Genomic DNA, 27,779 nt, shown 5'->3' with positions numbered 1-27,779 from the left:
ATAAGATGTCGCCCTCGTTTTCCGCCAACCACATGACTGCAGTCAGTGCCGGCGCTCCGCACACGCAGGTCACGCACTGCGCGTAGGGCACCAAGTGCCTGGGGGGGCACCAAAAAAAAAGAAGATAAAAAATTATAAAAAAGATCATCATCATAATAATAATCATAATAACACGATATATTTAAAATTAACATGTGTAAAACGTGTTAATAGATAAGCAATACAAAAGTAACATTTGATCGAGAAAAAGATGTGTCTCCTGTGCGGCCCTCTCTCTCTCCCCTTGGTGCCCCCCTCCCCCACATCCCAGCGGTATGTTCGACATCATTCTCAAGTTCGGCAGACACCTGTGTTTGGACATTGCCTCGAAAAGGTATCAAGAGTCTGGGGCGGATAAGAGAAAGAAGAAGAGACATCGAGATGATGCACACGCGTCGATGGCAGACAATTTTTTAAATAAAAATGGCTAATTCTGTAACATTTAGTCCTTGTATGAATGTCTATGCTCATGCCAGGGTTAACGTTACCGTTAACGTCAACAAACTAACGTTAGCTCCTATATTCTTTTAGCCATCAGAAGTCGTCAGCCAAGTACTAGCCAAGTTTACTTATATAGGCCTACTGCATTTCAGGACGTTTATTTGGCGTTTGTTATGTAGCCTACGTTATGCTAGCATGTGTACTGTGAACCAACGAGTATGCAATTGTGTACTGTAGTGGAAAAAGTAATGCTACAGATGATACTTTAAAGTAATGAGTTGATGAATGGAGAACGGCTCTTGGTAACTAGGGGTTGAGCATCAAAACTCGGTTCCAGTAGGGAACCGGTTCTGACGTAAACGGTTGTAACGAGATCGAATAAGAACGCACATTTCGGTGCCTCGTAACGATTTTTGATTTGCTCTGTTGTGTGGTGTGAACTTCTTACCATCACAAACCAGGTGAACAAGCTACTTCAATCAAGTTCCATGCAGCTTGATATTGTTGTTAGGCTCATTGACAGTGCCAAAAGTAACCTCCCCAAATACAGACAGTCTGGGTTTGACGAGGCTGTGTCAACTGCTAAGGAACTCTTTGAGGCCCTGAATATAGAACCAGAGCTTAAGCAGAAAAGACTCAGGAGCACAAAAAGGCAGTTTGCGTATGAAGCTGTTGAAGAGCCCTTCAATGATACCCTTAAAAAGCTTGAGGTCACATTTTTCAATAGTGTTGTGGACTCTTCTTTAATGTCACTGCAGGAGAGGTTTGAGACCATGAATCAAGTCAAAGAAAAATGCTGCTTGATTTCAGCAAAGGTAATGGAATGTCCAAGGAGGACTTAAAAAAACACTGCAATGAAGTACACAAGACACTTACGGAAAAGGGAACAGCTGACATTGATGGACCTGAGATGCTGAAGGAAATCATCCACCTTCCTCAGCTACCACCAAAGACATCTGCCTTGGAAATGCTGACATTTCTTCATGACAATCAGCTCCAAGAGGTGTATCCCAATCTGTGGATTGCTTTGCGAATTGCACTGACTCTCCCCGTCACAGTTGCCTCTGCTGAGCGAAGCTTTTCAAAACTCAAGCTCATTAAAACATACCTGCGTTCATCGATGGGGCAGGAGCGTTTAAGTGGACTGGCCGTCATCAGCATCAATCGAGATGTGGCTCAGAAACGGTCATATGATGACCTGATTGCTGATATTGCAGCCAGGAAATGCAGACGTGTCCCTCTGTAGGCACTGTATTATTTTATTTATTTAAATGTTTGGTGCTATTGTTGATGCACAATTAGTGTAGTCTTTTATCAAGATTTAAATTCCTCTTATTTATTTGCAAACATTACATGTTGAAGTTATTTTGGAAATAAAGAGAAACGTACTGACAATTACTGAATTGATGTCCATTTTTGGGGGGCACCACAATGCATTTGTGCTTAGGGCACCCAAATGGCTAGCGCCGGCCCTGACTGCAGTGACTGGGTTTTTACAATGTCGGTGCCGTTTACTACTTTAACGACACCGACAATCCCAAAACCCAGTCGAAACTAGATGGAAAAAGTGTGTAGCTCAAAACGTGACGCGGCTTTTACTTCTTCGCCACCTGGAGATTGATATGTACGATCATTCAAAAAAAACATGTTATTTCCCATAGACATTTGACCGAAGGAACCGGGAGGCTCGGAGGTTGGACTCAGAGGGCGGAACTGCAGTCATGTGATTGGCTGAAAACGAGGGAGGCATCTGATTGGCTACAGAGAGTTCCTTGTTGAAAAAAATTGCATTTGTGAATCCAGCACGTCAGGAGAGTCTCAAAAATCCACATATAAATACAGTCCACTTCACGCACAAATGACAAGTTCACAAATGAAAAGCGTCTTGTTAATTCAAGTTTAACAGTTTGGATATAAATGTAACAACATCCAAATACATTTTTGATGAAAATTGCAAATATTTTTTTAATTAATATATTAATGGATTTATATTACATTTATTTAAAACAAGGGACATGTGTGTGGATCAGAAATGTGTTTGTGAAACTTAATTTTGTTTACGGATTTATTTTAGATTTATACATACCGATATCCAGTCGTGTGTGCATTGAAATGTATTTGTGAGAACGAAGAGAGTAATTTATATATAAATCACAAAATACATTTGTGAATCCTTCTCTGTGCATTCATTATTAATGAGACTGTTCTGACCCCATAAGGGTGGGGATAGGCCGGTTTATTGGAATGTTAGCAGTCAATCATACATGATGCTGCTGCTCCACGTTGTCATGCAGGAAGTCTCTCCCGGAGTGTGTGTGTCAATGGCTGTTTTAAACAATACACATCGATTACTCAACAAATGACAGGTGTGTAGCCTCACCCAGCCCCAGAGTCCAATCAGTCCGACTAAGGCCAGGTGAGGCTGCTTGAACCATCCTTCATCAACACAGTCCTATGCTATGGACAGCTTACCAAGGACCAAAATGTCATTTTTATTAAGACTATTCCTTTGAATTTGATTTTTTTTTATGCAATAATGTTAATAAAAAAACACATCAGCAGCTGCAGTGTATTTTACTTCCAAATGTACTTGGTTTGGACTTTTGTGTTATATAATACTGCTAACTTGGGAAAGGGGCTAAACGGGTTGGTTTACATGAACAGCCTTGGAATGTGCTGACTCACAATTATGGAACAGTTCACCCATTCCTTAACCTGCTGCAAATAAAGGCGAGGCCTTTCCTCCCTGCATATCCAGTGTGTGAGTGAGGGGGCACCCCCAGCATCCCATTGCAAATGGAAGGCCTGTTATGGCTCCGCTTCAGACAGACTTTATCACTCTGGGGGCCACAAGCTCACGGTAGGGGTCCGGAGAGACCAGGAGTGGTCAGGTCGAAGCGGGCCGTGACTGGGGGAGCAGCTCCGTGATCAGGAGGCTCCCAGGAGGCTCTCAGGAGGACCTGGTTTAAGGGATGCCAGCCACTGAGACAAGACTCAGGCCAGGGACACCTGGGGGACTCCTGGGAGGATCTGGAGGAGCCCATCGGGGGGGAGAGGCACCTGTCAGGGAGAGGGTCCACTTTCCCTGTGGCCACGACAACCCTTACAGGGAGAACCAGGCATGAAGATGGTGGATCTGCACTAGGCGAGGAGCGTTCTGGTGCATATTAACTATTTCTGCATCACTTTCCTAGGTTGTGTCTTTAGAACACAGAGGCTCAAGGAGTAAAGGTTTATTTGTAACTGACCTGTACAATAAGACCATAAAGAACATGACCTTTCTGCCATGCTGTGGTTTGTGAAGCCAGTCTATATTTCATAAAGGTGTTGCAGGGGAAACTGCTGTGTGTGTGTGTGTGTGTGTGTGTGTGTGTGTGTGTGTGTGTGTGTGTGTGTGTGTGTGTGTGTGTGTGTGTGTGTGTGTGTGTGTGTCGGTTTGAATTTGCATTCAATATAGTGTGTACTTGAATACACACTATATTGAATGCTACAACCCTTTTTTCAGCTACAGACACTGTCTGCGAAGAGCAACCACTGAAACAACGTGACCGTGCACATGCGTGGAAAATGTGACTGATCTCAATATTCAGCAATTCTTAGACAAAAAGAGGAAATTGGAAAAAAGAGGAAATATCCATAATATCCCTCTTAACCCAATCTATCAGACAAGCTTGTATGCACACTTAAAAAATACCTAGACACCGTAGAAGGGTATTGATGAACAATACCTTATTTTTAGGACACTCAAATATTTTATTCTATTAAAGAGCCCAGTCATGGTAGGATTCAGGCAGCAATTTACCAAGCATACATTCAATGAAACAAAGGTGTATAGGATTCTTATAGGGAAACATTCACATTGTGGGTAGTAAATACAAAGGAAACAAAGGTAAGGGGGAGTGACCATCGTGGAGAGTTTAGGATTGGCCATGGCTGAATTCAGCCATTGAGGGAGAGACCAGCTATATTGCAATACACTATGGTTGAAGTGGGCATGTCAGCAAGACAGTTAAAGGACTCTACACAACAAAGAAGTATGTTGCTTTGCATCAGTATCGGTCCTTGTGGCTACAATGGAAATACAAAATGCTAACTATCTATCTAAACACATTTCAAATAGAGCGAGGAAAGGAGGCATCTCTAGGTCAATGGAGAATGCATACAAATTCCTTTTCAATTGACTAGTAATTATTTAAATGGGGTCATTGTAAAAACAAGGTTTATATCATTAGTATTTAATTATATATTATACTTACGATAATGATTCCACCACATGTGTTGCTGGTAAAAGGCCACCTCAGTGTTGGGATCAAAGGTCAAAAGGTCTTTGTTTTTACATACAACCACCACCTTTCAGAGTGAAAGGTCTGAGGGCGGGTACGAGGGGGGACCTGCTTGCGATGGGTAGATCAAAGATCAACATTCATATTGCACACAACTCTTATCCAGTGAACCATGGTGCACTGTACTGTACAGCAGTGAGGCACTAGACACAGAAAGGTTGCTATACCCAGTAGCAGGATTACCTATTGTAGGAGCCAATTCCTTTGTTTTCTCTTGAATATATACTTTTGAATATTTGTTTGAATGAGCTTTGGAATCTGAATAGATAATAAATGAAGATCCTTTTATTTACATCTCATCTGGACATTCAGTTTTTTCCCTCGACATCAAGCATCTACTATAGCCTATACCCAGTCAGCCCAAGGGTGATCTACACACAGGAAGAACAATAGACATCATAGTCACTAAACGGATCCCCTTCAGCTAGCCACAGTGCTGTATGGTAAATCATGGTTCACCATACAGCAGTGTGGCTACATACAGAAAGGTTGCTATCCTCGTAGCAGGACTTCCTATACCCTTCAACTAGCCACATTGCTATATAGTGAGCCATGGTTCACTATATGGCAGTGTGGTGATGGACAGAAAGGCTACTATCCTGAGTAGCAGGATGATCCCCTTCTGCTAGCCAGACTGCTATATAGTGAGCCATAGTTCACCATACAGCAGTGTGACGACAGACAGAAAGGTTACCTTCCTTGTAGCAGGAATACTGATCCCTTCAGCCCCCCGCCCTGTCGGTGGTGCATAACAAGAAGCCATAGTATATCATTACCGATTCCTCGGGGAAGACTGCAACTTGAAGGTGGCATTAAAAATTAATTAGGCTTAGAGATGTTCCATATAGCTCCTGAATTAAATGAATAATATATATATATATATATATATATATATATATATATACACACACACACTATAGATATTATATGTTCAGTTAAACCTCTGATATCCATACCAATTAGAGTGGCATGAATATTCTTTTACTGGATTAGGACAAATATGATGACCGGTAAATTGCGCATTTGTTTTCTACGAACTCCCTTGCTCTTTTATGTGAAATTGCACAAGTCTGTTTAAAGTGCCAATGAATATAGTTTTTTTTGTGTGTTTATTGTCATCCAAGCGGTAGGAGCAGCTGGTGAAATGTACACGGAAGAGGAGGAATGGAGAAGGAGATTCTCTGCATGTGAAGCTTCTCCTTGGCCATGAACCGGAGCAACCTCGGAGACACACTACCCAGACACTAGCATTCAGCCCGCACCAGGGGAAGAGGACACCCAGTGTTTACCTATCGCAGCAAACAACTAGCCACACTTTAGGCCTGCTCTCCAGTCTGCTCTAGAGTCTGACCAGGGCTTAGGTTTAGAGTCTGACCAGGGCTTAGGTCTAGAGTCTGACCAGGGCTTAGGTCTAGAGTCTGACCAGGGCTTAGGTCTAGAGTCTGACCAGGGCTTAGGTCTAGAGTCTGACCAGGGCTTAGGTCTAGAGTCTGACCAGGGCTTAGGTCTAGAGTCTGACCAGGGCTTAGGTCTAGAGTCTGACCAGGGCTTAGGTCTAGAGTCTGACCAGAGCTTAGGTCTAGAGTCTGACCAGGGCTTAGGTCTACTATGCATACAGATGTTTTGAAATACATCTACCACATATACAGATGTTGTGAACTAAATCTATCACACATACAGCTGTTGTTTACTACACCTACCACACATACATATGTCGATTGTTAGACTTAAGGAACCACACCTTACTCAAAATCTTAAATCTCTTTTTTTTAATTGCAATGATTCCTTTTCCAACTGCGATACAACTGAGCTCTTTAATATATTACTGTAAATATATTTATGTAAAAAATCTGATCTGACAGAAATTATAATGAACTAATACTAAATTCCCCCTCCTGTATATAACATTCATTAACTTATATTCCTAAAAACGAACCTCCCTGTGCTTAGCTTACAGCAATGTCTGTCCCCCTTACTCATCCATTATATTGTTAACGGCCCTTTCCCGGCCCACTGAACAACAGGAAAGAGAATTGTTTAAATGACTCATTTTTGTTTATTTGAAGTCTATCAACTTGGTTTGTATCTGGATGTCATCATGCACCCCAGTGAAGAAACTCGACATGTGCCCCTCCCTCCCTGTTTGGGCTGAAGAGAATGTTTGGATCCTAGCATCAGTAGGGTCTGGGAAGAGCGTCTCTGCATTGTGTCCACCTCTCCCATTCCATGTTGCCATAACAGCCATAGCCTTGTATGTAATGTCAACAGAGCACTGTCTGATGAGAGAGAAAGTCAATATTTATTGGATGAGAAAGAGTGGACAGAAATTCCCGTGAAAACTGATAAACTGTGAGCAACTCTGGGATACTCAGAGATCTATTCTACTGATCCTTCCATACTTAGCGTTGAGTAGGCCTATGCTTTTTTGAAACATGAAACATCATTGCAATTCTTTACTTTAAAAGACAATGTTTTCCTGAAAAACATTGTATTGCCATAGACTGCCATATGAAAGTAATTATTAACTGTAAAAACAGGCTGTTAAGAGGCTGAATTTACATCTAATGTAAAAGGTAGGCTACTACAAAAGGACTCCATAAGGAAGAATTTTTGTGGCCAACATATTTTGACAATTCATGTATGTAAGATTATATACACTATATATATGGCCTATATGTAATGCCATACACTACATTCTCAGTTCCATATGGTATCTCCAAACACAATAATAGGTGTGATTGGGATAGGCCATTCTGCCGCTCGGTTTCTTTGAGTCCTCTGGCCTAGCCCTGGATCAGGATATGGAGTTTGGTTTGCAGCCCATCCCTTTCCATTCAGGCCATGCCCACAGTCAGACAGTCAGACGGCTCTGAAGGGCCCGTTTAGAGAAGGGAATCCTGCTTTGGCCCCTCCCCTCTCTCTTTTCCGGGGCTCTCCTGCAGCGCATCGAGCTGAGCTCACCTCCTTCTTTTCAATCTCCTACCACCGAAATCACGGAAGACCTCGCAACTCTTTTTTTTGTCCCGACCCGGGCTCGCTGTCCACTCGCCTGCTCGTCTCGGTGCGGATGTAGGCTGCTGGGCTCCGTGTGGATGATAGCCTACCCTCAAACTTTGAAATCCAGACACATCTGTTGCAAATTGACGACTACAGACCTGTTGTGAACTGTATCTCTGGGTGTTTGGTGTCGGGAAACACAGAGACTACTGAAGAGACTACTGAAGACCAGGGGGACCAGGCGGTGCTGCATCAGGGTCTGAGCGGCACCACATGCGGAGGAAGAGCGCTTCTGTCCTGTGAATATTCCGCTAGTGCGACCACGTTGTGGTTCTTTTCGTCGAGCAGCCTTACGCCATCAGGGTCCCGGTGGAAACCAGCAGTCCCCCCACCCCCCCAACCCAAACTTCCCTGATCCTGCTCCATTTCCTCGCCCTTCGCCTTAAGACAGACCGCTTGTGGATCCTCTCTGAACGCTGAACCCTCAACCCTCGAGGTGTAGGCCGATACAGGTCTGGATTGAATGTCATTTCGCTGTGATCAAAGCAGAGGAGGGCTTTGACACACGTACACACGGGAGTGGATTTTAAACGAGGGTCTCATCGACGGACTCTGGAGTCCTGCCGTGGAGCATCTGGGTAAGGATCCTTCTCCGTCATAGTCCACCCTACCGGGTAACGACTGGGGACAGCGGTACCTTTTTTCCACAGGTGTGAATGTGAAATGCGGCTCTGGTATCTGAAAGAGCACCGTTTAACGTATTATTCTTATGAACCGGGAACCAGTCCAAACCAACACGTATGGTTCGCGCTCGCACTCGTCTCGCATGAGTTTTCTAAACGTCCTTCGGTACCCGTGCGTAAAATAAAAAACGTTGGGTCCCCTCCTCAGGTGGGGCCTGAGGACCCGGTCCCGCAGCGCAGTGGGGGGTAAAGCGATACCGTGGGGGACCGCAGAGGTTACATGTCCCCGCAGTTCCTGAATAGGCTACTTAAGTAAACATCTGATCAGGGACACAATCATGTCTGAATAGGAAGCAGTACATTCCGTCTGAAAAACGCCGAGGTGTGATCATGCCTCTGCCCGGACTGGTGTTTCCAGATCGGCGGGCTCAGCCTGCTTGTGCGGGTCAACCCATGGACCCAGGAGCAGGTCTGCTTTTTTCAGACCGCCTATCCTTATGGACGCCAGGCGCTCACAAGACACTCATTAGGCTCACTAGACTGACTAGGCTCACTAGTCACTCATTGGGCTCATTAGACTCTCTCACTAGAGTCCAACCAGGCTCTCTCAGTAGACTCTCTCTAGAGTCTCCCTAGACTCTCAATAGACACTTATTAGACTCTAACTAGGCTGACTAGACTCTCACTTGACTCTCTAGGCTCCCACTAGAGTCTCACTATGCAACCGCTATGCAGTCTCACTAGGCTCTCACTAGAGACTCACTAGAGTTACTAGACTCACAAGAGTCTCACAATGCTCACTAGAGTCTCTAGGCTCACTAGAGTCCCACTCCCACTATAGGCTCTCACTACTCCCACATAGGCTCTCATTAGACTCAGTTGACTCTCATTAGACTCCGACTATTTTCCCACCTAGACTCTAATTAGACTCTCAAAGCAACTTGTTGACGAGTAAAGCGGCGGACGCAGACAGAACTGGTCTTGTTTTAATGTCCTAAATGCTTCTCCGTGGCCTGCTGGTTCCTCCTGACGTCATGCCCCAGGACCAGGCCCCGCCCCCCTGTGGTTTTGGGTGTGTCCTCTGGTAAAAAGGGAGATCCCGCACTCTGCCTCTGTTTGTCCCCCGTGACCTCCAAAGAGGTTATATTGTGGCTTGTCATATTTTGTCTTTCATCTGAACACCATTTTTCTAGATATGTAACGTGACTATTTTTTTCTATGCGCCTTTTTAAGCCAAAATAATCTTATGACTCGGGTTGGATTCCCCCAACCCGGTTGTACCGCGTCACAGAGTTCCCGTTTATTTTTTATTTATTTTTTTATTTTTTGCATTTGTATGCTTTATGATAGCGTGAGAAAGACAGGAATGTACGGGAGAGAGAGGGGAGAATATGCAGCAGAGGACCACGGGCAGGAATTGAACCCGAGTCGCTGCGATCATGAATGTGCCGTTTTGTTACGCGCTCTACCCTCACGTCACTGGGGCGCCCCTCCGGCTCCCCGGTGACTCTTGGTGCGCAACACGCGGTGCGTTATTCATCCTCTCCCGCTGCGGAGAGCAGACCGGGTTGGTTGATAATGGAGGATGATTCCTCCATTTAGCGAGACGTTAGAACCGCGCCATCTTTCCCTCACTTCTGAGAGGAATGCATATTCAGAGAACGTGGCGGTAGTTATTCAAAAAACGTCCATAGTTCTAACAGGACTGGAGCACGGTGTGGTGCTATGTGTTGTGGTAGATTGTTTGATTCATTGTCACGAATAATATGCCTGCTCTACCCTCCCCCTGAGGGAGCAGCATACGTCTTCATCCCTGTCTCATGAACCAGTAAGACGCTCACCCTCTACCTTGGGTGGGTATAATATATATCGTTTAAGATTATGTACCTGTATAGTCATGTTCCTTTCATAACACAAAGTATCGTCTATCACCAACATGTGTGCCCTTGAAGCGTGGCTCCTGGGGGCCCCCCACTGGGACGTCACTGGGGATCAGGAGGAGCAGTTCTGTAGTTAGGAAAGGCTTTGCTGATTTCCCTCATTTGAATGAAACTGATGTTATATTATTTTCATCTAGAAACGGTTTCCCTAAAGTACCCTTCTAATAGCTGTATCCTCACTAATAGCTGATTCACTTTCGGCCAACATGAGATGAAATGTCTCTCACGTCATTGTCAATATCAGGGACAGTAAAGGTTGAATTAGGTTGGATTCATGACTCCTATATATAATTTAAAAATACAGTTTAGTAGCCTATTTTTAGTAGTTTTAGGAATCGTTCTTCCCCTTTTCCAATCATTGTAATGGTCTCTCCTTAACATGTACTATGTACTGATGTTCCCATAGCCACAGTATGCACGGTCTCTCCTTAACGTGCACTATGTACTGATGTTAACATATCCACTGTATGCACGGTCTCTCCTTAACATGTTCCGATGTTCCCACTGCTGCTCTGCAGAGCATGCATGCACATCTGCAGAGATTCGCCCACTTCATCCCCTTCTGACCCAGTGATGCATGTTGCACGTTGGTCTCCCAGAGCTCTGTGTTTCAACACTGAGCAGTTGGACATTAACCATGAACCTCAGATCAGGTGCCTGGCTGCTTGTCGGGCCTTAACAAGGATGTAGTACAAAGACGCAGAATCACGCACCAGTACCTGAAAGGGCCACGCATCCACACCATAGATGGGAGGCAAGACTGCCTTGAAGAAATGTATCACCACATCCCCCACGTTTGGGCGACTCGTAGGCAGCTGATGAATGATGCCAAGCCATGACTAAATGGCTGAAGGGGAGGAGCACATGCAGGTCATCTGTGGACTCATGTGATGCAGAGCACAATGTTTTCTGTTCGGGCCTCTCCTGGAAGAGGAATGCTGGCATCAGAACACATGCTCTGTCTGCATACTAGACATCATGAAGCATCTATGGGGTTTTCTTATAGTCTGCAAAAAGTGTCAATTACTGCTAAAATGTCTCGTGGATGAATTGATTAGTAGAAATATTATTGATTTGTACTAATATTCATAGTAAGTTCTCAAGGGGCCTATATATATGGCATGAGTCACTTTATCTTATTTATTTTAACAAAGGCAAATCTATTGAGTCGTTTAGCCCATGTTGTTTTACACAGAGGAATATGGAACTCGTGTGAGGATATTTATTGAGTAGGGATGGATATTTTCAAGCAGTTGGCTTTTCCTCATGGCTACAGGGTCACAGGGCTCTGCTTTGCTCATCCTTTGTGTTTCTTTTTCATCAACATCTCCACTGAGCTATGTCCCTAAATGACACATGGTTGGACAGAGGTGGAGAGAGAACACTGTGATCAAATATAAGAAGATTAACATTGGAGCTGAAAAGGCTATTACCATATGCGATCACTTATAAAACCAGGCATGGCTTAAAACCTAACGGCTGAATACTGCGCTTCCACTTTTATCTTGTTAGATTACATATAACATTTCCTTGTTGTGAACTGGAAAATCCCAAGGTTTTCTAAGCTTTTTTTCCATGGGTGTTTTGGTGCAGTGCAGGTAAATAACTATTGACTATCACATTAATGATGAGGTTGGAGCTATCTTGGTTTACCAATAACAGACACATGGTATGGGATGGTAATGAAATGTTTGTTAACCATATGGAGACTTAATACAAAAATAACTGGTCATTGGTTAGACGATCACATAGGGCTGGGAGATTAATCGAATTTCGATTTCAATTTTAGCGTCAAACAAGCACAAAACTAATATTTTTTCCATAGTCGAGCAGCCCTACGTTCACATGTAGAATACTGAATACTCCCATGATTGGGAATGTGCTATAGGGCAAACCAGTGATCATGCTCGATAAAGATTCACCAATAAGGGGCTCCCACTATTCATCTCATCTCATTGCTAGATCAGTGGTGGCATTGTGTCCCAGCTCGATCCCCAACCTGGCTCTTGTACGACATCTTGTACCCCCTTATCATCCCTCTCTCTAATGTGATTCTATCCTCCTCCCCTGGTCTTGGGGCCAGTGGGATGTGAGGGTCCTATACTCACTGGCAGTGGAAGAGGGGTCGTATCCCCTCCACATAGTGAGTGTGAGTGTGACGGGGACAACCCGTCCCCTACACACTCAGTGACTCATAATCACCATCTAATGCCTTCAAAGGGCCTTACATGGTGATGGTGAGTGTAAAGGGGTCATATCCCCTTTACACTTTAAGGAAGGGCCTTACACGGTTCTTATTATGATTTAGTTGTAGTATTATTATTAGTCCATTCGTTTATTTTAGTTCTTTTATGTTATTCTGTATGGCATGCTTTTGATTTCTAAAGAAGAATACACATTGATATGTCCTCTCTGTTAGGCCATCCTGCTACCATCATAAATAGCCTCCTAACCTATTCAATCCTACTTTCACTGTAAGCTCGATACAGGATGTGGGCCTGCTTCTGCCGAGATGGGAAACGCAGGCGCACACCAGTCATTGTTTTCATCCTTGATAGAAATGATTTTGTCTCAGGCATCTGAGATACTGTTGCGAGCAGCGCGGGAAGGACGAGACGGGAGCCCAGGTTCAGCGGTTATGCAACTCTCAAGCCCCTTAAACCGCACGACTACGAGAGTTGCCTTCATTGAACACGCACACATGACACACCAAAACACACTCAAAATAACTAACCAACATAAACGTCTTGGTGTCGGGAACAACAACTCAGTCACAGCAACGCTAACCCACCCATAGCGATCAACAAACCCCACACAATGTCTCTGCCGTAAAGGACCTAGGAGGGCGCCAGAGGTCCAACTTGCGATTGTCCTACCTAACCCTCACTAGGATCTGTTGCAGCACCTTGAACACGGCGACAATGCCCACGGTCGCCACCATACACTTTGGTCACCAGTAAATTTGATTACTTTGCATCGGACGCTTTATAAACGCACAAGCAATGCCTTTTTCTTTGTGCTATTATTCTATAGAGTACACGTAGAATAGGAACACGTCTGTCCACATTGAGGGTTGGTAGCACAGCCAGGCAGCCTGCTGTTCAGAGATTCATGCTCCATACGATGTGTCATGAGAGACTCTGAGTATGGTCAATGGAATGAGAAACTAGGTGTGGCGCTGCAGTTTGGACAATGTGATGAGGCAAGATGCATGGAGCCATTACTGTGTTTGCATGGAAACAAGCATTCTCTATTCGAAGGGTACAACCCTTCACAGTGCATCCATTCACACTCATGGCATGCTCATTCGTTGAAATGCTATTTGGTAATAAGTGTCATTTTAATTTAATCAAGATTAAGAAGTCAAGATGGTCGATGTGATTCCATGAAAACACATCATTCATTAAGTGTTTCAGTGCAATGCTGTTAAGAGATGCGTGCGTTCCACACAATGTGACCATGGCGTCATGATCATCCCAGACATGATCTAAGCAGTGTTGGAAGACATATTTTAGTTTCAGTGCCATTGTTAACACAAATTTTTGAACAATCATCTTTTAAATATTTGACTACGCAACTCTTAACCTGCCTCTTCTCGTTTCCTGGATCCTGCAGCCCCCTGCTCTTTGTTTTGACAGTGAGAGGAAGCTAAGCTACCCCTTTAGCCGGTTGGCTAACACTCATTTCAATAAGGTCTAAAGGTTATGATTTCTCAGGAATCGGTTGGCAGCATTACCTAAAACGTGCCTTAACATTGTACCAACTTCTGGTGTGAATTGCATTCTGCCGTGGAGCTGGGCCTGCCGCTTGTTTACACTGGTTCTATTAGCACAGTGTCGTAAGGATCATGTACTGCTGCCTTAAGCTCTGTCGGCAAGATGAATCAGATTGCAAATGGAAGGCCTTAAATAGCCTTATGTTGGCCCGTGGTCGAGGTTTCATTGATTGTTTCTTTCTCCATTTACAGCACAAGAAAGTTCTCTTTACAGGATTATCATTTGGCCTTAAAACATACAATTTTCAATCCAACCATATCAGTTCCTCAGTGTACATGGGCTCTGATGGGAACAGGTTAACTTATTCTAACCTGGGGCCTCAGGGCACAGTACCCTGGGGCCTCAGAGCATAGTACCATGGTTCCTCAGTAACCTGAAGCCTCAGGGCACAGTACCCTGGGGCCTCAGGGCACAGTACCCTGGGGCCTCGGGGCACAGTACCCTGGGGCCTCAGGACACAGTACCTTGGGGCCTCGGGACACCGTACCCTGGGGCCTCAGGACACAGTACCCTGGGGCCTCGGGACACAGTACCCTGGGGCCTCGGGGCACAGTACCCTGGGGCCTCAGAGCACAGTACCGTGGTTCCTCAGTAACCTGGGGCCTCAGGGCACAGTACCATGGGTCCTCAGGGCTAGTACTGCTGCCTTAAGCTCTGTCGGCAAGATGAATCAGATTGCAAATGGAAGGCCTTAAATAGCCTTATGTTGGCCCGTGGTCGAGGTTTCATTGATTGTTTCTTTCTCCATTTACAGCACAAGAAAGTTCTCTTTACAGGATTATCATTTGGCCTTAAAACATACAATTTTCAATCCAACCATATCAGTTCCTCAGTGTACATGGGCTCTGATGGGAACAGGTTAACTTATTCTAACCTGGGGCCTCAGGGCACAGTACCCTGGGGCCTCAGAGCATAGTACCATGGTTCCTCAGTAACCTGAAGCCTCAGGGCACAGTACCCTGGGGCCTCGGGGCACAGTACCCTGGGGCCTCGGGGCACAGTACCCTGGGGCCTCGGGGCACAGTACCCTGGGGCCTCGGGGCACAGTACCCTGGGGCCTCAGAGCACAGTACCGTGGTTCCTCAGTAACCTGGGGCCTCAGGGCACAGTACCATGGGTCCTCAGGGCTAGGCCGTCCCTCCAGGGCACACTACCTGGGTCGTCCCTCGGAGGGTAAGAGGGCTTGTTAGGTGATGCAGCCCTTAAATGTGCAGATGTTTGGAAGCACTTCAAAATAAATGTCTTTCAAATTGGTGAATAAATAAATAGACATGTTTCACACAAAATACAATCTGGCATCCCATTGGAGATTCCAAAACTGTTAATGACATATTTCAGCACTGTTTGAATATTTGGCTCATTATCCAGTTACACGCCATTGAATACAAGCACAAAGTGACGCGTCAATATTTAATGACCCGGTTTTGATTGGAAACTACTCATTTTGTCCTGTTCACTTGCAAGGAGCCTATGAAATAAATCAAATGAGATGGTTTAAACATGTGGATGTACTTGTATTATTACAGAAGTTAATCTTCCTTCTGTAAAGGCAGGATTCCCACTGAGGGGTTGGGCCCATGTTTCATTATGAAAGGTTCTAGAAACGGTCCATACTCATCGAACAACATGGATCTGGTTCGAAAGCGTTTTCGTGGAGCAGATTTTGTCATCATCCACATGATGGAGAGGTAGATGTTTGACAATGATATACAATTGAATTTGTAGTTATTTCATCTCCAGGGTCACACTCAACAGTTCCTTTAGCCTTTGTGGTCTACAGCCCCCGCAAGCACATGGAGGGTATAATAACCTTCTCTAGTTCACTCTGTGGTATAGCGGAAGGTTATTCAAAATTAATCCAACAGAAAAGGTTCCTAACATGAAATGCACACTAATGGGCCAACAGATGATCTGAGTAGACTTAATACTTCACATTGTCCCAAGCAGGGCTGGTTCCTTGTTTTTCTCATGGTTTTCAAACGTTTGGTACAGAAGTTCTGCTTTCTATTGTACCCTCTTGTGGATATCCATTATTCTCAGTGATCACAAAGGTCATTTCAAGAATTGTATGAGTCTACCTAACTATAGATGTTAAAACAACAGTAGTGCAAATTATTTGGGTGTTTTTTTTGTAAAAATAAAAAAAGATGACAGACAAACGATAATGACTAGGATTTGGGTGAACCGATCGGTAGGAAAATAACTGAAGTCCTATGTAGTAGCACACCATTGGCAATGCTTCTACCAATGAGAATATAGGCTTGGCTTGGGCCACTTCCATCTCCATAGGGGAGTATCTGATCAATAAGTTAATAGCAAAGGAAAGTAGAATGTTCATCTAACTATCTAACCTACAAACCATTTGATCATCCTTGGTAATGGCGTTTGTCTTCTGGATGACTCTGAGGAGGTTAAGTTAAGGAAGTGTAAGTTAATGATAAAACATGGCCTAATGTTGGTAATTGTTATTGTTTACACATTGGCTTTGAGTACTTCAATCGCCTAAGGGGTGGTTCATGTATTATTTTCGGCGTATAATGATATTGTGAGTAACACCGCGTATAAATGTGTCACATGTTTGCTTTTTCTTTCTATTTCAAGAACCGTCCTGGCATTTCTGCCATTTCTTTTTTCTCTTTCCCTTCCTTTTTCCCCTTTTCCAAGTCTAATTCGGTTCACAATGTATTTGCCTCGTCCCTTGATTTAATTCTGCTCAATCTGTGTCCATATAGTCCTCTCTCCGTTTTCGTCTGCGTCTGGGTTCAGCAGTGACGTGGACTTCCCTTTCCCCTCGGGTCACATGATTGCAGATACGGGTGTGGTCCTGTCTGCATTCCACCCGTACCCCCCCTTCCCCCTCTCCTCTAGGCACACACAGGTACACAGACAAGTAGAGTGAAGTCCTCATGAAGGATGGATTGGAACTGGCTGAAGGAGCTGTATGGAATAAGAGGGAATGGTGTGGTAGGAAACTTTGTGCATCGGTCCTTTCATGAGAGAAACTCCACGTGTTTGTGACGGCTGAGCACACAAGTGGAAACCTCTTGTAGTGTGGCAATGAACGTGGAGTTGTACTTATCTCTTTAGCTTACTCCCCATATCTGTGTTTAGACATGTAATCATCCATTCAGTATCAACGTGGCTCTCTAAACTATTGACATAAACACTGTTTACAACAGACAAGTTTTGCAAATGTTGTTTGAATGTGTTCAGAGGCAACATGTTCGGCAGCCGTAACAGGAAGTACACGATCGCTAACACTGTGCAACACTGCTTACCCTCCCTCTGAGGGTGGGGCGTGCGTGTGTGCGTGCGTGCGTGTGTGCGTGCGTGCGTGTGTGCGTGTGCGTGTGTGTGTGCAGAGCAGGCTTTACTGGGTGAGGACGGTGCAGTGTTCTGATTTGGTATGCAAGGCAGGTGTGTCTGCAGAGGCAGGGAGGTGGAGAGTGGGACAGGAAAGAACATGGAGGAAACGATAAGAGGGCAGACCTAGTGGGTTGTGGTGACGGAGACATCATGACTTCACTCCCTGATACTTAACCACCATGCTTATGTGAGCTCTCTTCTCTGCCCCAAACCTACATCGATTCCTCATGACGTCTGTCGTCTTTTAGGTGCATTACATTAGATGTATTGCGCTCCAAATGGGACCAACAGTGAAATCAACCATGAAGATACAACCCAGGCATTGCAAGAATCATGCGATTTCATACAATTCATCAAATAATGATAAACTGCACGCTACATTTTAGTGAACGTTTAAATATTATTAATTCAACGTGTGTGTCTGTGTGTGAAAATAATTCCTTTTTCTCATTCCTCTAAATCCATTTTGTACACAGACCTCTTTTTTTTTTAGAATGTTCCATTAATTAACATTTTCCAATTTCAAAATGTCAAAGACTGAATGATGCAATCAGATTGATTCGGTATAGAAGTACTCATCAGTTGAGCGTTGCTATGTTTAATGCACTGCACAGCCAATGCACCGCAGTTAAGGATAGGTGCTTTGAGTAAACACAATTTTAAGTGGACCAAATGGTTCCATGGATTATGGAAAGGAGAAGAAAGAAGAACTGAACATTATGTGAGGACAAGATGCAAATACATTATATGGTGATACATGAAAAGATCTTGAGAAGAACACATGATTACAGATTTTAATATTATTGGTTTCTTGGTGAGAAACCAACAACATAGATGATGCAATCAAGTAGTATTAAGCTGCCCTCAGTGACTGGCCACACCAACTTCATGCAACATCACCTTCAGCCTGATTTTGTTTCCAGTCCGACAGATTGTCCATCAAAGACCAGTTTCCAAATTCCAATACCCTTTTGGTCCAACGGGTTCTGTGTTGAATTCCACTACCGTACCTCTTTCTGTCTGGTATTGGAGCGTCTACATGGGAAAGGCCTACACAGAGACCACAATACCGGCCCCCTTTTAGATGGAGTTTGATACAGAAATGTTGGGGACATGTGCAACATCCCGGCAGTGAGATGGCTCCTCCTTTAATCTGGAGTCCATCAATTCACCTGACTGAGAACACACCCAGACTAGTTCCCCCACAGACACAATCAAATGCTCAACCAATACATGCTTCACTTTTTCATGCCTTTGAAGCAACTCTTTTTCCCATTGGATGCACGTATTGGTGTTTAGAGGTTCTGGTAGTACCATCTCCACTGGTGTATCGAGGTTCCAGTGGTACCGTCTCCGAACAACTGATGTATCGAGGTTCCTGGAGCAGTGCTCCACTGGTGTATCGAGGTTCCGGGAGCACTGTCTCCACTGGTGTATCGAGGTTCCGGTAGTACCGTCTCCGAACAACTGGTGTATCGAGGTTCCTGGAGCACCGTCTCCACTGGTGTATCGAGGTTCCGGGAGCACCGTCTCCACTTGTGTATCGAGGTTCCGGTAGTACCGTCTCTGGACCACTGGTGTATCGAGGTTCCGGTAGTACCGTCTCTGGACCACTGGTGTATCGAGGTTCCGGTAGTACCGTCTCTGGACAACTGGTGTATCGAGGTTCCGGTAGTACCGTCTCTGGACCACTGGTGTATCGAGGTTCCGGTAGTACCGTCTCCGGACCACTGCCTCACGGCTGTGAAGGAGGGCGCTCCCCCTGCCGCTAGAGGCAGGTTGACTTGGAATTATTAATCGTAACCATATTAAAGAGTGCTATACACATTTTATAAACCTTGTTTATATTATTACGAGTCAATTGAAAAGCCATTTGTATGAATTCTCCTTGCTCTAAGAGATACTCCCTTCCTTTCTGTAATTGAAAGGTGTTAGGCTAGTTTGAATTGCAACTGTAGCCCCGAAGTCTGACGATGAGGCCATTCACTTGACTTCTTTGGGGTGGAGATTCTTGCTCCTCCTTGCAGACATGCCCTCCTCACCCATAGTGTATTGAGCATTTACTTGGTCTCTCCCGCAATGGGTGTCTTCAGACTTGTGTGAGCGGGTGCAAGTTCCTGAACTGCATGTGTGAAAAGTGTAAATCACTAGCGGTGCCTGCGATGGTCTCCCAGTGGTTTACCGGGAGCTGTGTGTGAAAGGTCCTAGGGCTGTTTGATAGAAGGTGGGCAGGGTAGCGGGCCACAGCGTGTCAGCAGCAGGCTTATCAGCCGCTGCCTCCAGAACTACAAGGAGACAACAGGTGCATTGTGCTGCGTGGGAGAGGCATGACAATGTTCACAACCCTTGTCACTCATGACTGTTTTGACACAAGACGCTATCTTGTGTGAGCCATTTCAGTGTTTATTTTGTGTTGTAAAATTGAAAATGGTGCTGGAACGATCGTTCGACAGAACATAAATCAAGTAAACTGTACCATTGATGTTTACAGAGTAAAATAATTGCAGCTTTAATGGGCTTATATTCTTGACTTTGAACTTTGTCTGTATTTATTTTTTATATGAAGTATAATGTGGTAAGATAGCTAAATATTTCTTTACTGAATACTTATTAGAAGAAGACTTGAGTGAAGAGAAGGTTATGCTATTCTTTAAAGGCCTTCTAACCCGGCTCGTGGTTATCACAGGTAGAAAAAGAGATCAGTGAACTCTCAGAATAGATGTGGTGTTAATTTGAGTCAGAGTCAAACAACGGCACATGAAGGTGTGTCTATGGGTGTGAGTGGGAGAGAGAGTGAGAGCAAGAGAGTGTTTTTAAGCCTATGTTACTTTTGCTCACAGTTTAACACTTGCTTGTGAGCTGCTGTCACATGAGTTGAACATCAGGCAGGGCTCATTTCAAATGTTTTTTATGTCCTACAGTTTTACTACCTTTTACATCTTTGCACAAAAAAACATTGTAATCTGGAAGAGGAATAACTTTTTCTAATTATGTATTGTTTGTTGGTGTTGGTTTTCATACTTTGTGTATGTGTTTGTGTCTGAGATTCATCAATCCCTAAAGGTATTAATTGGTCACTACCAGTGCAAGTCATTGGCATAGGTAGCGGGCCAACGCTAGCGATTTGACACTATTTAACAATCTGTATCGTAGTGTAAACGATATGCAGCTATGTTGATGGAGAGAAATATGTCCCCTTTAACATATTGTGATGTTATGCATTCAACCAAAATGGATCGGTTAAAACCCTCAACAAATTGTAGAAAACCATGAATGCCATTGTGGTTCTATTCCCCAAGTGTGTCTTTTCCTGAAAGAGAAAACTTTAAATAATACATTATGTGGTTTCTGTGAATAGTGTAATTTGTCTAGAGGAAACGCATCGATCCATGGATGTTTTCTCCTCTTTTAGACAGCTATTCTATGCTGGTCAATTTGTGTGTTACATTTAAGTAACAACAATGAGTGCTCTATAAAATTATGCTCGAGGCTGGCACTTAATTAATTAATTAGTTAATTGCAATAAATGAGATCAATGCTTCAAATATGAAACTAAAACAAGGTTCTCCCCGTCTCGTGCTCGCTGCCCCAAGAGACGTCCACTCCCATTTGATGGCTTCATCCTCATGCCTCTTCAATGAGCTGCCTCCCTCAAACCTCTTTCTGTTCCTTTCTCTCTGCAGTGCGAAGGGGAAGTCCACCGGATCATGTTTACATCCTCCTCTCCAGACCTGCTGACTGTGAGGTGCAGATCAGGTTAAAGATCTAACCTCAGAGATCCCCTCAAGCCGCTCCGACCTACCTGGGAACCACCAGACTTGACAGAAGGGTTCCCCAGCTGCTGCTGCCTGTGGACCAGGTGTGAGACCACGTGCCGAGGGCCCGCAGACGCTTGAAGGAGACGACAGAAGAGGGGAAGATGGCGAACAACGCTGCAGAGCACCCTCCGGGGAACTCGGTGGCGGACCCCAGCCAGGAGGGGGACTTCGGCATCACCACCATGGACCTTAGGAACCTGATGGAGCTGCGCAGCGCCGAGGCGGTGGCCAGCATCAGGGACGGCTACGGAGACGTGCAGGGCATCTGCCGCCGGCTCAAAACCTCGCCCATAGAAGGTAAGGAGCACCACCCCCACATAAACACTTTTGTACACATGATTAGGTCAAATACTACATATTTAAGACCCCAGGTATAAACCTTCTCTTAAACAAATCCTTTGTCTGTCACAATTCTCTCTCGCTGACGCTATCGCTCTCTCTCCCCCCAATTACGCAAAGTGCATCTCACCAGAGATCCATTCAGGGTTCCTAAATGAGTTTCAGCGGGTCCCCTGATGATGCCATAGATCATTGCTCTGTTCCATTTAGTAATCAAAGGACGGCCGTAACATCCATCGTAGAAATTACGAAGGTTAATGAATAAAAACAAGCGTATTTTTCGGTTTGCCAGTAGGGGGATGGGGCTCCCGAATAATCTTTGGTCACCCCACCCACTGATTATTCCCCACTGACCATGAATAAAGGGAATATTCGCATCCCTAAATTTGTGTGTTTGGGAGATGGGATGGATGGATAGGTCTAAGAGGGAGAAATACATGTGAAAATATGATTCATTGTTAATTACTGAATAAGAATATAATACTTCCATTACTGCTGTTGAGGCTTGAACAATAAAGTATATTTTAAGACTGGGTCTCCACCCTCAATTAGACTAAAGTACACAGATATTGGCCTTAGCAATAAGCATCATAGCTTTTACAGCCTTTGAATTTAGTATAAAAGGCAACAAATGCCTCTAGGACAAAATACTATTTAGTCCTTTAGTGGATGCTTTTATTCCAAAGCAACTCAACGACTAGATATCAGGGTTCGAACCAGGACCTGTTGGCTGGCAGACGGATATCCTTACCACTAGACCACTAATCTGTTGACCCTCAACACCACACCCTATTGTAAGGTTTTAAGACAAGGAAATGTAAGTTGCATCTACCAGCTGTATGTAGCGAGGGGGAGAGAGTGTTGTCTACAGTGTGTGGACGGTGTGTTCACGCTAGTCTCTACCCTGGAGTCGGGCTGCTCTAAGCACTCTCTAATGGATTCTAGTGTCCTTGGAATGCATGCATACTGTCAACAACATTCTAATAATAATAATAATAAATTTTATTTATACTGCACTTTATATTCAAGAATCTCAAAGTGCTTCAGAGAAAAAAATACCAAAAAACTATTAAAAAAGGGGGAACCTCAAAGAAAGTTTAGCTGAATGCTCTTTTAAAGAGATGGGTTTTGAGGTTCCGTTTAAAAAGAGCTGTAGTCTGTGGAGCCCTCAGGTGGTCAGGGAGGGCGTTCCATAGTCTAGGGGCAGCAGCAGAAAAGGCCCGATCACCCATGGTGCACAGCTTCGTATGTCGGGTTTGGAGGGTGTGAGTGGATCCTGAACGGAGTGTACGTGAGTTTGTCGGGGGGGTGAGGAGTTCCTGAAGGTAGAGGGGGGCAAGTCCGTGAAGGCACTGGTGGGTGAGGAGGGAGACCTTGTACTCAATTCTGAGTGAGACAGGGAGCCAGTGCAGTGATTTCAGGATGGGGGTGATGGCAGCCTGGCAGCACTGTTTTGAATGTATTGGAGCCTCTGGATGCTCTTGCCAGGGATCCCAATGAGGAGTGCATTGCAGTAGTCCAACCTGGAGGAGACAAAGGCATGGACGAGCTTCTCTGCATCAGCCAGGGTGAGTGATTGGCGGAGTTTGGCGATGTTCCTGAGGTGGTATAAAGCTGTCTTACAGAGGTGTTTGATGTGGGTGTCAAAATTAAGTTGTGGGTCCATTTTAACACCGAGGTTGGTGACGGATGTGGAAAGGGGGACGTTTTTGCCAGAGAAGGTGATATTGGTGATGGTGGGGGAGCGGAGCTGATGTGGCGTGCCAACAAGGATTTCTTCCGTTTTATGGCTGTTAAGTTGTAGGAAGTTGAGCTTCATCCACGCCTCTATCTCCTCCAGGCAGGTGGTCAGTGTGGATGTTGGCAGAGGGGCAGAAGAAGTGGGGGTTGTCCTGATGTAGAGCTGTGTATCATCAGCATAGCAGTGGTAAGACAAGCCATGCCTGCTAATGACACTACCCAGGGGGAGCATGTACAGTGAGAACAGTGTGGGGCCCAACACCGAGCCCTGGGGGACACCGCAGGTGACGTTGTTGGTGTGTGATTTTGCTTTGCCCAGGGCAACGTGCTCAGTTCTGTCAGTGAGGTACGAGGTGAACCAGTTCTTTACATTTCCTGATAGTCCAATGGTGTATTGCAGGCGGTGAAGGAGAATATTGTGGTCAACCGTATCAAAAGCAGCTGTTAAGTCCAGGAGGATGAGGAGAGATGGGGAGCCGGTGTCTGCTGCCATCAGGAGGTCATTTGTGACCTCGTGTAGAATTCTCTATCCATTAGTCCAGAGGTTAATCCCCTTCAGAACCGTCTATGAGTCCTCTGTATCTAAAGTGTAGATACACGTGTATCCTCTAAGAACCCCTAATTTAAAGACCCCCATCCACTCAGACATGGCTATTAAAACAGCGGGAGGATTTTTAGCAGTGGCTAGGGTACAGATTTGCCTCGGATGCTTTAATCAATCAAAAACCAAAGCGTGCTGTCCATCATCATGCTTAATGATGAACTTGACTCGCACGATGCAATTGGATAAAGTACTTGAGTTAATGGCCACTGCAGGCATATTCAGTAACTTCCTATTTCCTCCGTACACGAGAGGTTAGCACAAATCCAGTTCTGGGAACAAACGTATGACGCCAACCTCACATGAATAATGGTAATATGGTATTGGTCCGCCATGGTTTTGAGGATATTCAACCCAATATATTGGGGTTTGACCGTAGAACTGTACTGGAGTTGGACCATACTGAGAGGAAGTGGGATGGACCGTAGAACCGTACCGGGGGGGAGGGGGGGGGGGGGGGGGGGGGTGGTGGCGTAGAACTGTACCGGGACTGGACCGTAGAACTGTGTGAGCGGCCTTCACACAGAGCCATGCCCTGGCTCAGCTGCACTTGCTGTATAGCTGGGAGCAAGATGGCATCTTGCCAGGTAATGCCCTGCCCCGTGTGACCGGGCTGCCGGGGACACCCAGTATCTGGTGCTATGGTTAACTCTCTGTCTTAGTGGGGGAAATCCGTCCCTCTCTTGATGTAAGAAGGCTTACTCCATGCCCTTGCCCTTTGTTTGTGCTGACATGCATAGTTTGATCTGCTCAACAGCTACTTTCATACGTGGGAATTACAATAGGAAATGTTTTGGAGACATTGTAAAAAGATAAAATATTTATCTTTTTTATATTTTGAGCCTTGTGAGATATTCCTGATCAACTATTCGCAATACAATTTTCAGTATAGTTCAAATGATGGTTTCTGGTTAGAGAAAGAGACAGGAAGCCTGTCTCTTCATCAAATGTGTTATGTTAAAGGTGCTATCTGTAACAAATGTGCTGTTCTAAATCACTAAACGACCGGGATGTGTCATCAGAGATTAAGGTAAATGCTAAATCAAAAATACTGGCTACTCCGACAGCAGAGCCCCAGCCAGGTGTTGGAGACCCTCTGTGATGATCAGTCGTTTACATGTGGTGCGGTGACTGGTCGCTTTCACTTCTGAATCTCTATCAACACAAAGCACACGGAGCCGTTCGCCACAAACAACACAGAGAATCCTATTTTAAAACTGAACATAGCACAATGCTGTTTTATACTTTGAGAAGAGCAGTCTCGTCTCTGTTGAATATGCAGTCAGCCTGAAACCTGTTATTAATGTTTCATACCAAACCTGTGAGCACTAGCCGTTGAGGAAGAAAAGGTTCCAGAGACTTCTGAGATGAAGGGCAGCTTGGAAATGGGTCAGTAATTGGTACCAACATAGAGGGCCAGGTCTGATTCTTCAGCAGGTGCTGGCCGCTCGTTATTAATGCGAAGTAAAACTTGTTTGAGGAACTTTGATTGGATCCGTCTAACCATTTGTGCAGGTAATGGTGATGTTTGAACATGTTAAACCCAATGATTCATCTTTTAAGTAATATACATTTTGTAAACATGAATGCACAACCATGGTAGATTGGATGTTTATATTCATAGAATCATTTTAGTTTGAGATTCTATCGGGAATCAATAACCAGAAATCCAGGTCCCTAGCCCCTGATCAAAGTTTTTTGTTTGTGTCATATGACTGCAATGGAATAATGGGTTGCTCGGGTAATTCTGCGGGGCAATATTTTGTGCACAGTACCCAGTCGTCTTGATTTGTTGTAAATGAGTCATACACATGCTTCAATTCATAGGCCTTTCTTTTGTCTTGCGAGTTCAGAGGCAAAGAGACACAGTGCTCCACTCAGTAGAACTCTTTTGTGAACCAGTGGAGTCACAGAGCATCAGAGCTGATGTTTTCGTGTCAGCATATTGAAGACAGCAGTGTTGTGAAGAGCAAGCATTGTGCTACGAACTACATGGGCTGACGTACACACAAGAGCATTCCTGCCTAAGCAGTCCTTCACACACGCCATAAGCCATGGGGCCACAGCTGTCCCTGCTGAGTGGAAGACTGCTCTTTGAAGGGATCTAGGAAGAGGCAGGGGAAGAGGTGTCACTGATCTTTACTGCCACCCTTACTCCCATGTCCTCTGCCTCCCATCACTCTCTGTGGCATTAGCCTGCGTAGCCTCTGTGCTTCTTGAGTTTAATCATGCATAAAGGGTCAGGCGATTGGCCTTTTGTATGGATTCAAAGTCACACCCTCGTCTCCTTCGTAGTGTAACAGTGTTATATATGGAAGCTGCCACTTATGGACTGACACAGTCTGGTCTCTATGTTTAACAATTGATGAACAGCTGGTTTGACAGCGGCGTAAAATCCGTCATTGCACATTTACATGGGGGTAAATTAGGCTAAATATTAGTAGAATAAATTTTGTAAGACTGGCGTGTTGCATTTCATGCATTAATTCACAAAACTCAAAAAAGAATCGCGATAGCATGCTAGCCCCGGTAAGGAAATGGCTGGTTTATCTTCGTTCCATCTGCTCTACAGATTAAATGCATTCACATAACTGAGCATTTTTGTGTTGTTTTTACTTCCTAAAAGATGAAAAATATGAATGCAATTAATCTGTAATGTCGATGATATTGTACATATATGGAAGGTGTGTTCTAGCATCACAAAGCTTAGGGATGTCAAGTAAGTAGTGGATAAGGTGACGCATGGACCTACGCACTCATGCACGCACACTGCACTTAATTATTATTAATAGAGGATCATAATTGTGTCTCCTCCCTCTTTCAGGTCTTTCTGGCAACCCTGTTGATCTAGAAAAACGGCACGCTTCATTCGGGAAGAATTTTATCCCACCCAAAAAGGCCAAGAGTTTCCTGGCACTGGTGTGGGAAGCTCTGCAAGATGTCACCCTCATCATCCTGGAGATCGCTGCCATCATATCCCTGGGCTTATCCTTCTACCATCCACCAGGGGGGGACAGTGAAAGTAAGCGCAAAGAAACGCATTCATCAGGAAGGCATTATCTTCTATTGTTTATGACCTAAATAACACTCCTTGTGATTGACTATCGTTATTGTGTGCAAATGAGGCATGCACATAGAAATGCAATTAAAATCAAACAAAGAAGGACAACAGGCTGATGTCTTTCGTGTGTTGCTGTGTTCACTTCTTATCCACACATCTCCAATGGTGAGCATGTGACTCGGTGGAGGACAGCAGTCTTGACTCTGCCCCCTGCATCCCCCCCCGCTGTGCCCCTCAGGTTGTGGGCAGGCAGCGTCCGGTGTGGAGGACGAAGGCGAAGCCCAGGCGGGCTGGATCGAGGGCGCCGCCATCCTCTTCTCGGTGGCCATCGTGGTGCTGGTCACAGCCTTCAACGATTGGTCCAAGGAGAAGCAGTTCCGCGGGCTGCAGAGCCGCATCGAGCAGGAGCAGAAGTTCACGGTCATCCGCAAGGGCCAGGTCATCCAGATCCCTGTGTCGGAGATCGTGACAGGCGACATCGCGCAGATCAAATACGGTGAGACCTCCAAGAACATCCACCCAGCCGGGACTCATTTGAAACAACAGGACCATGTTCAGTGAGCTGTTCCTTTATTCGTATGGTACATTTAGATGGAGTTCCCTGCACTCCTGAATCAGACCACTGTGCGGCAGGT

At 44.9% G+C, this 27,779-nt stretch overlaps 1 protein-coding gene across 7 annotated transcripts in view; it reads left to right on the top strand.

Moving 5' to 3' along the window:
• Positions 1-7,725: 7,725 nt before the first annotated feature.
• LOC132470066 (plasma membrane calcium-transporting ATPase 1-like) overlaps positions 7,726-27,779 on the top strand; it is a 47,869-nt gene continuing 27,815 nt past the window's right edge. For 2 of the 7 annotated variants that reach the window (XM_060068209.1, XM_060068212.1), the window contains exons 1-4: positions 7,726-8,458; positions 21,269-21,700; positions 26,908-27,105; positions 27,383-27,640. In XM_060068209.1, the coding sequence (XP_059924192.1) occupies positions 21,505-21,700; positions 26,908-27,105; positions 27,383-27,640 (652 nt within the window). In that variant the 5' untranslated portion in view covers positions 7,726-8,458; positions 21,269-21,504. Of the gene's footprint in view, positions 8,459-15,353; positions 17,184-21,268; positions 21,701-26,907; positions 27,106-27,382; positions 27,641-27,779 lie in introns of those variants that run through there. The other 5 variants (XM_060068213.1, XM_060068207.1, XM_060068211.1 and 2 more) reach the window with 4 other exon arrangements.

Source organism: Gadus macrocephalus, chromosome 13 (genome assembly GCF_031168955.1).
Source record: "Gadus macrocephalus chromosome 13, ASM3116895v1".
Taxonomy (NCBI): Eukaryota; Metazoa; Chordata; class Actinopteri; order Gadiformes; family Gadidae; genus Gadus; species Gadus macrocephalus.
The sequence above is the reverse complement of the archived record's forward strand: the minus strand, read 5'-3'. Positions and strand labels throughout refer to the sequence as shown.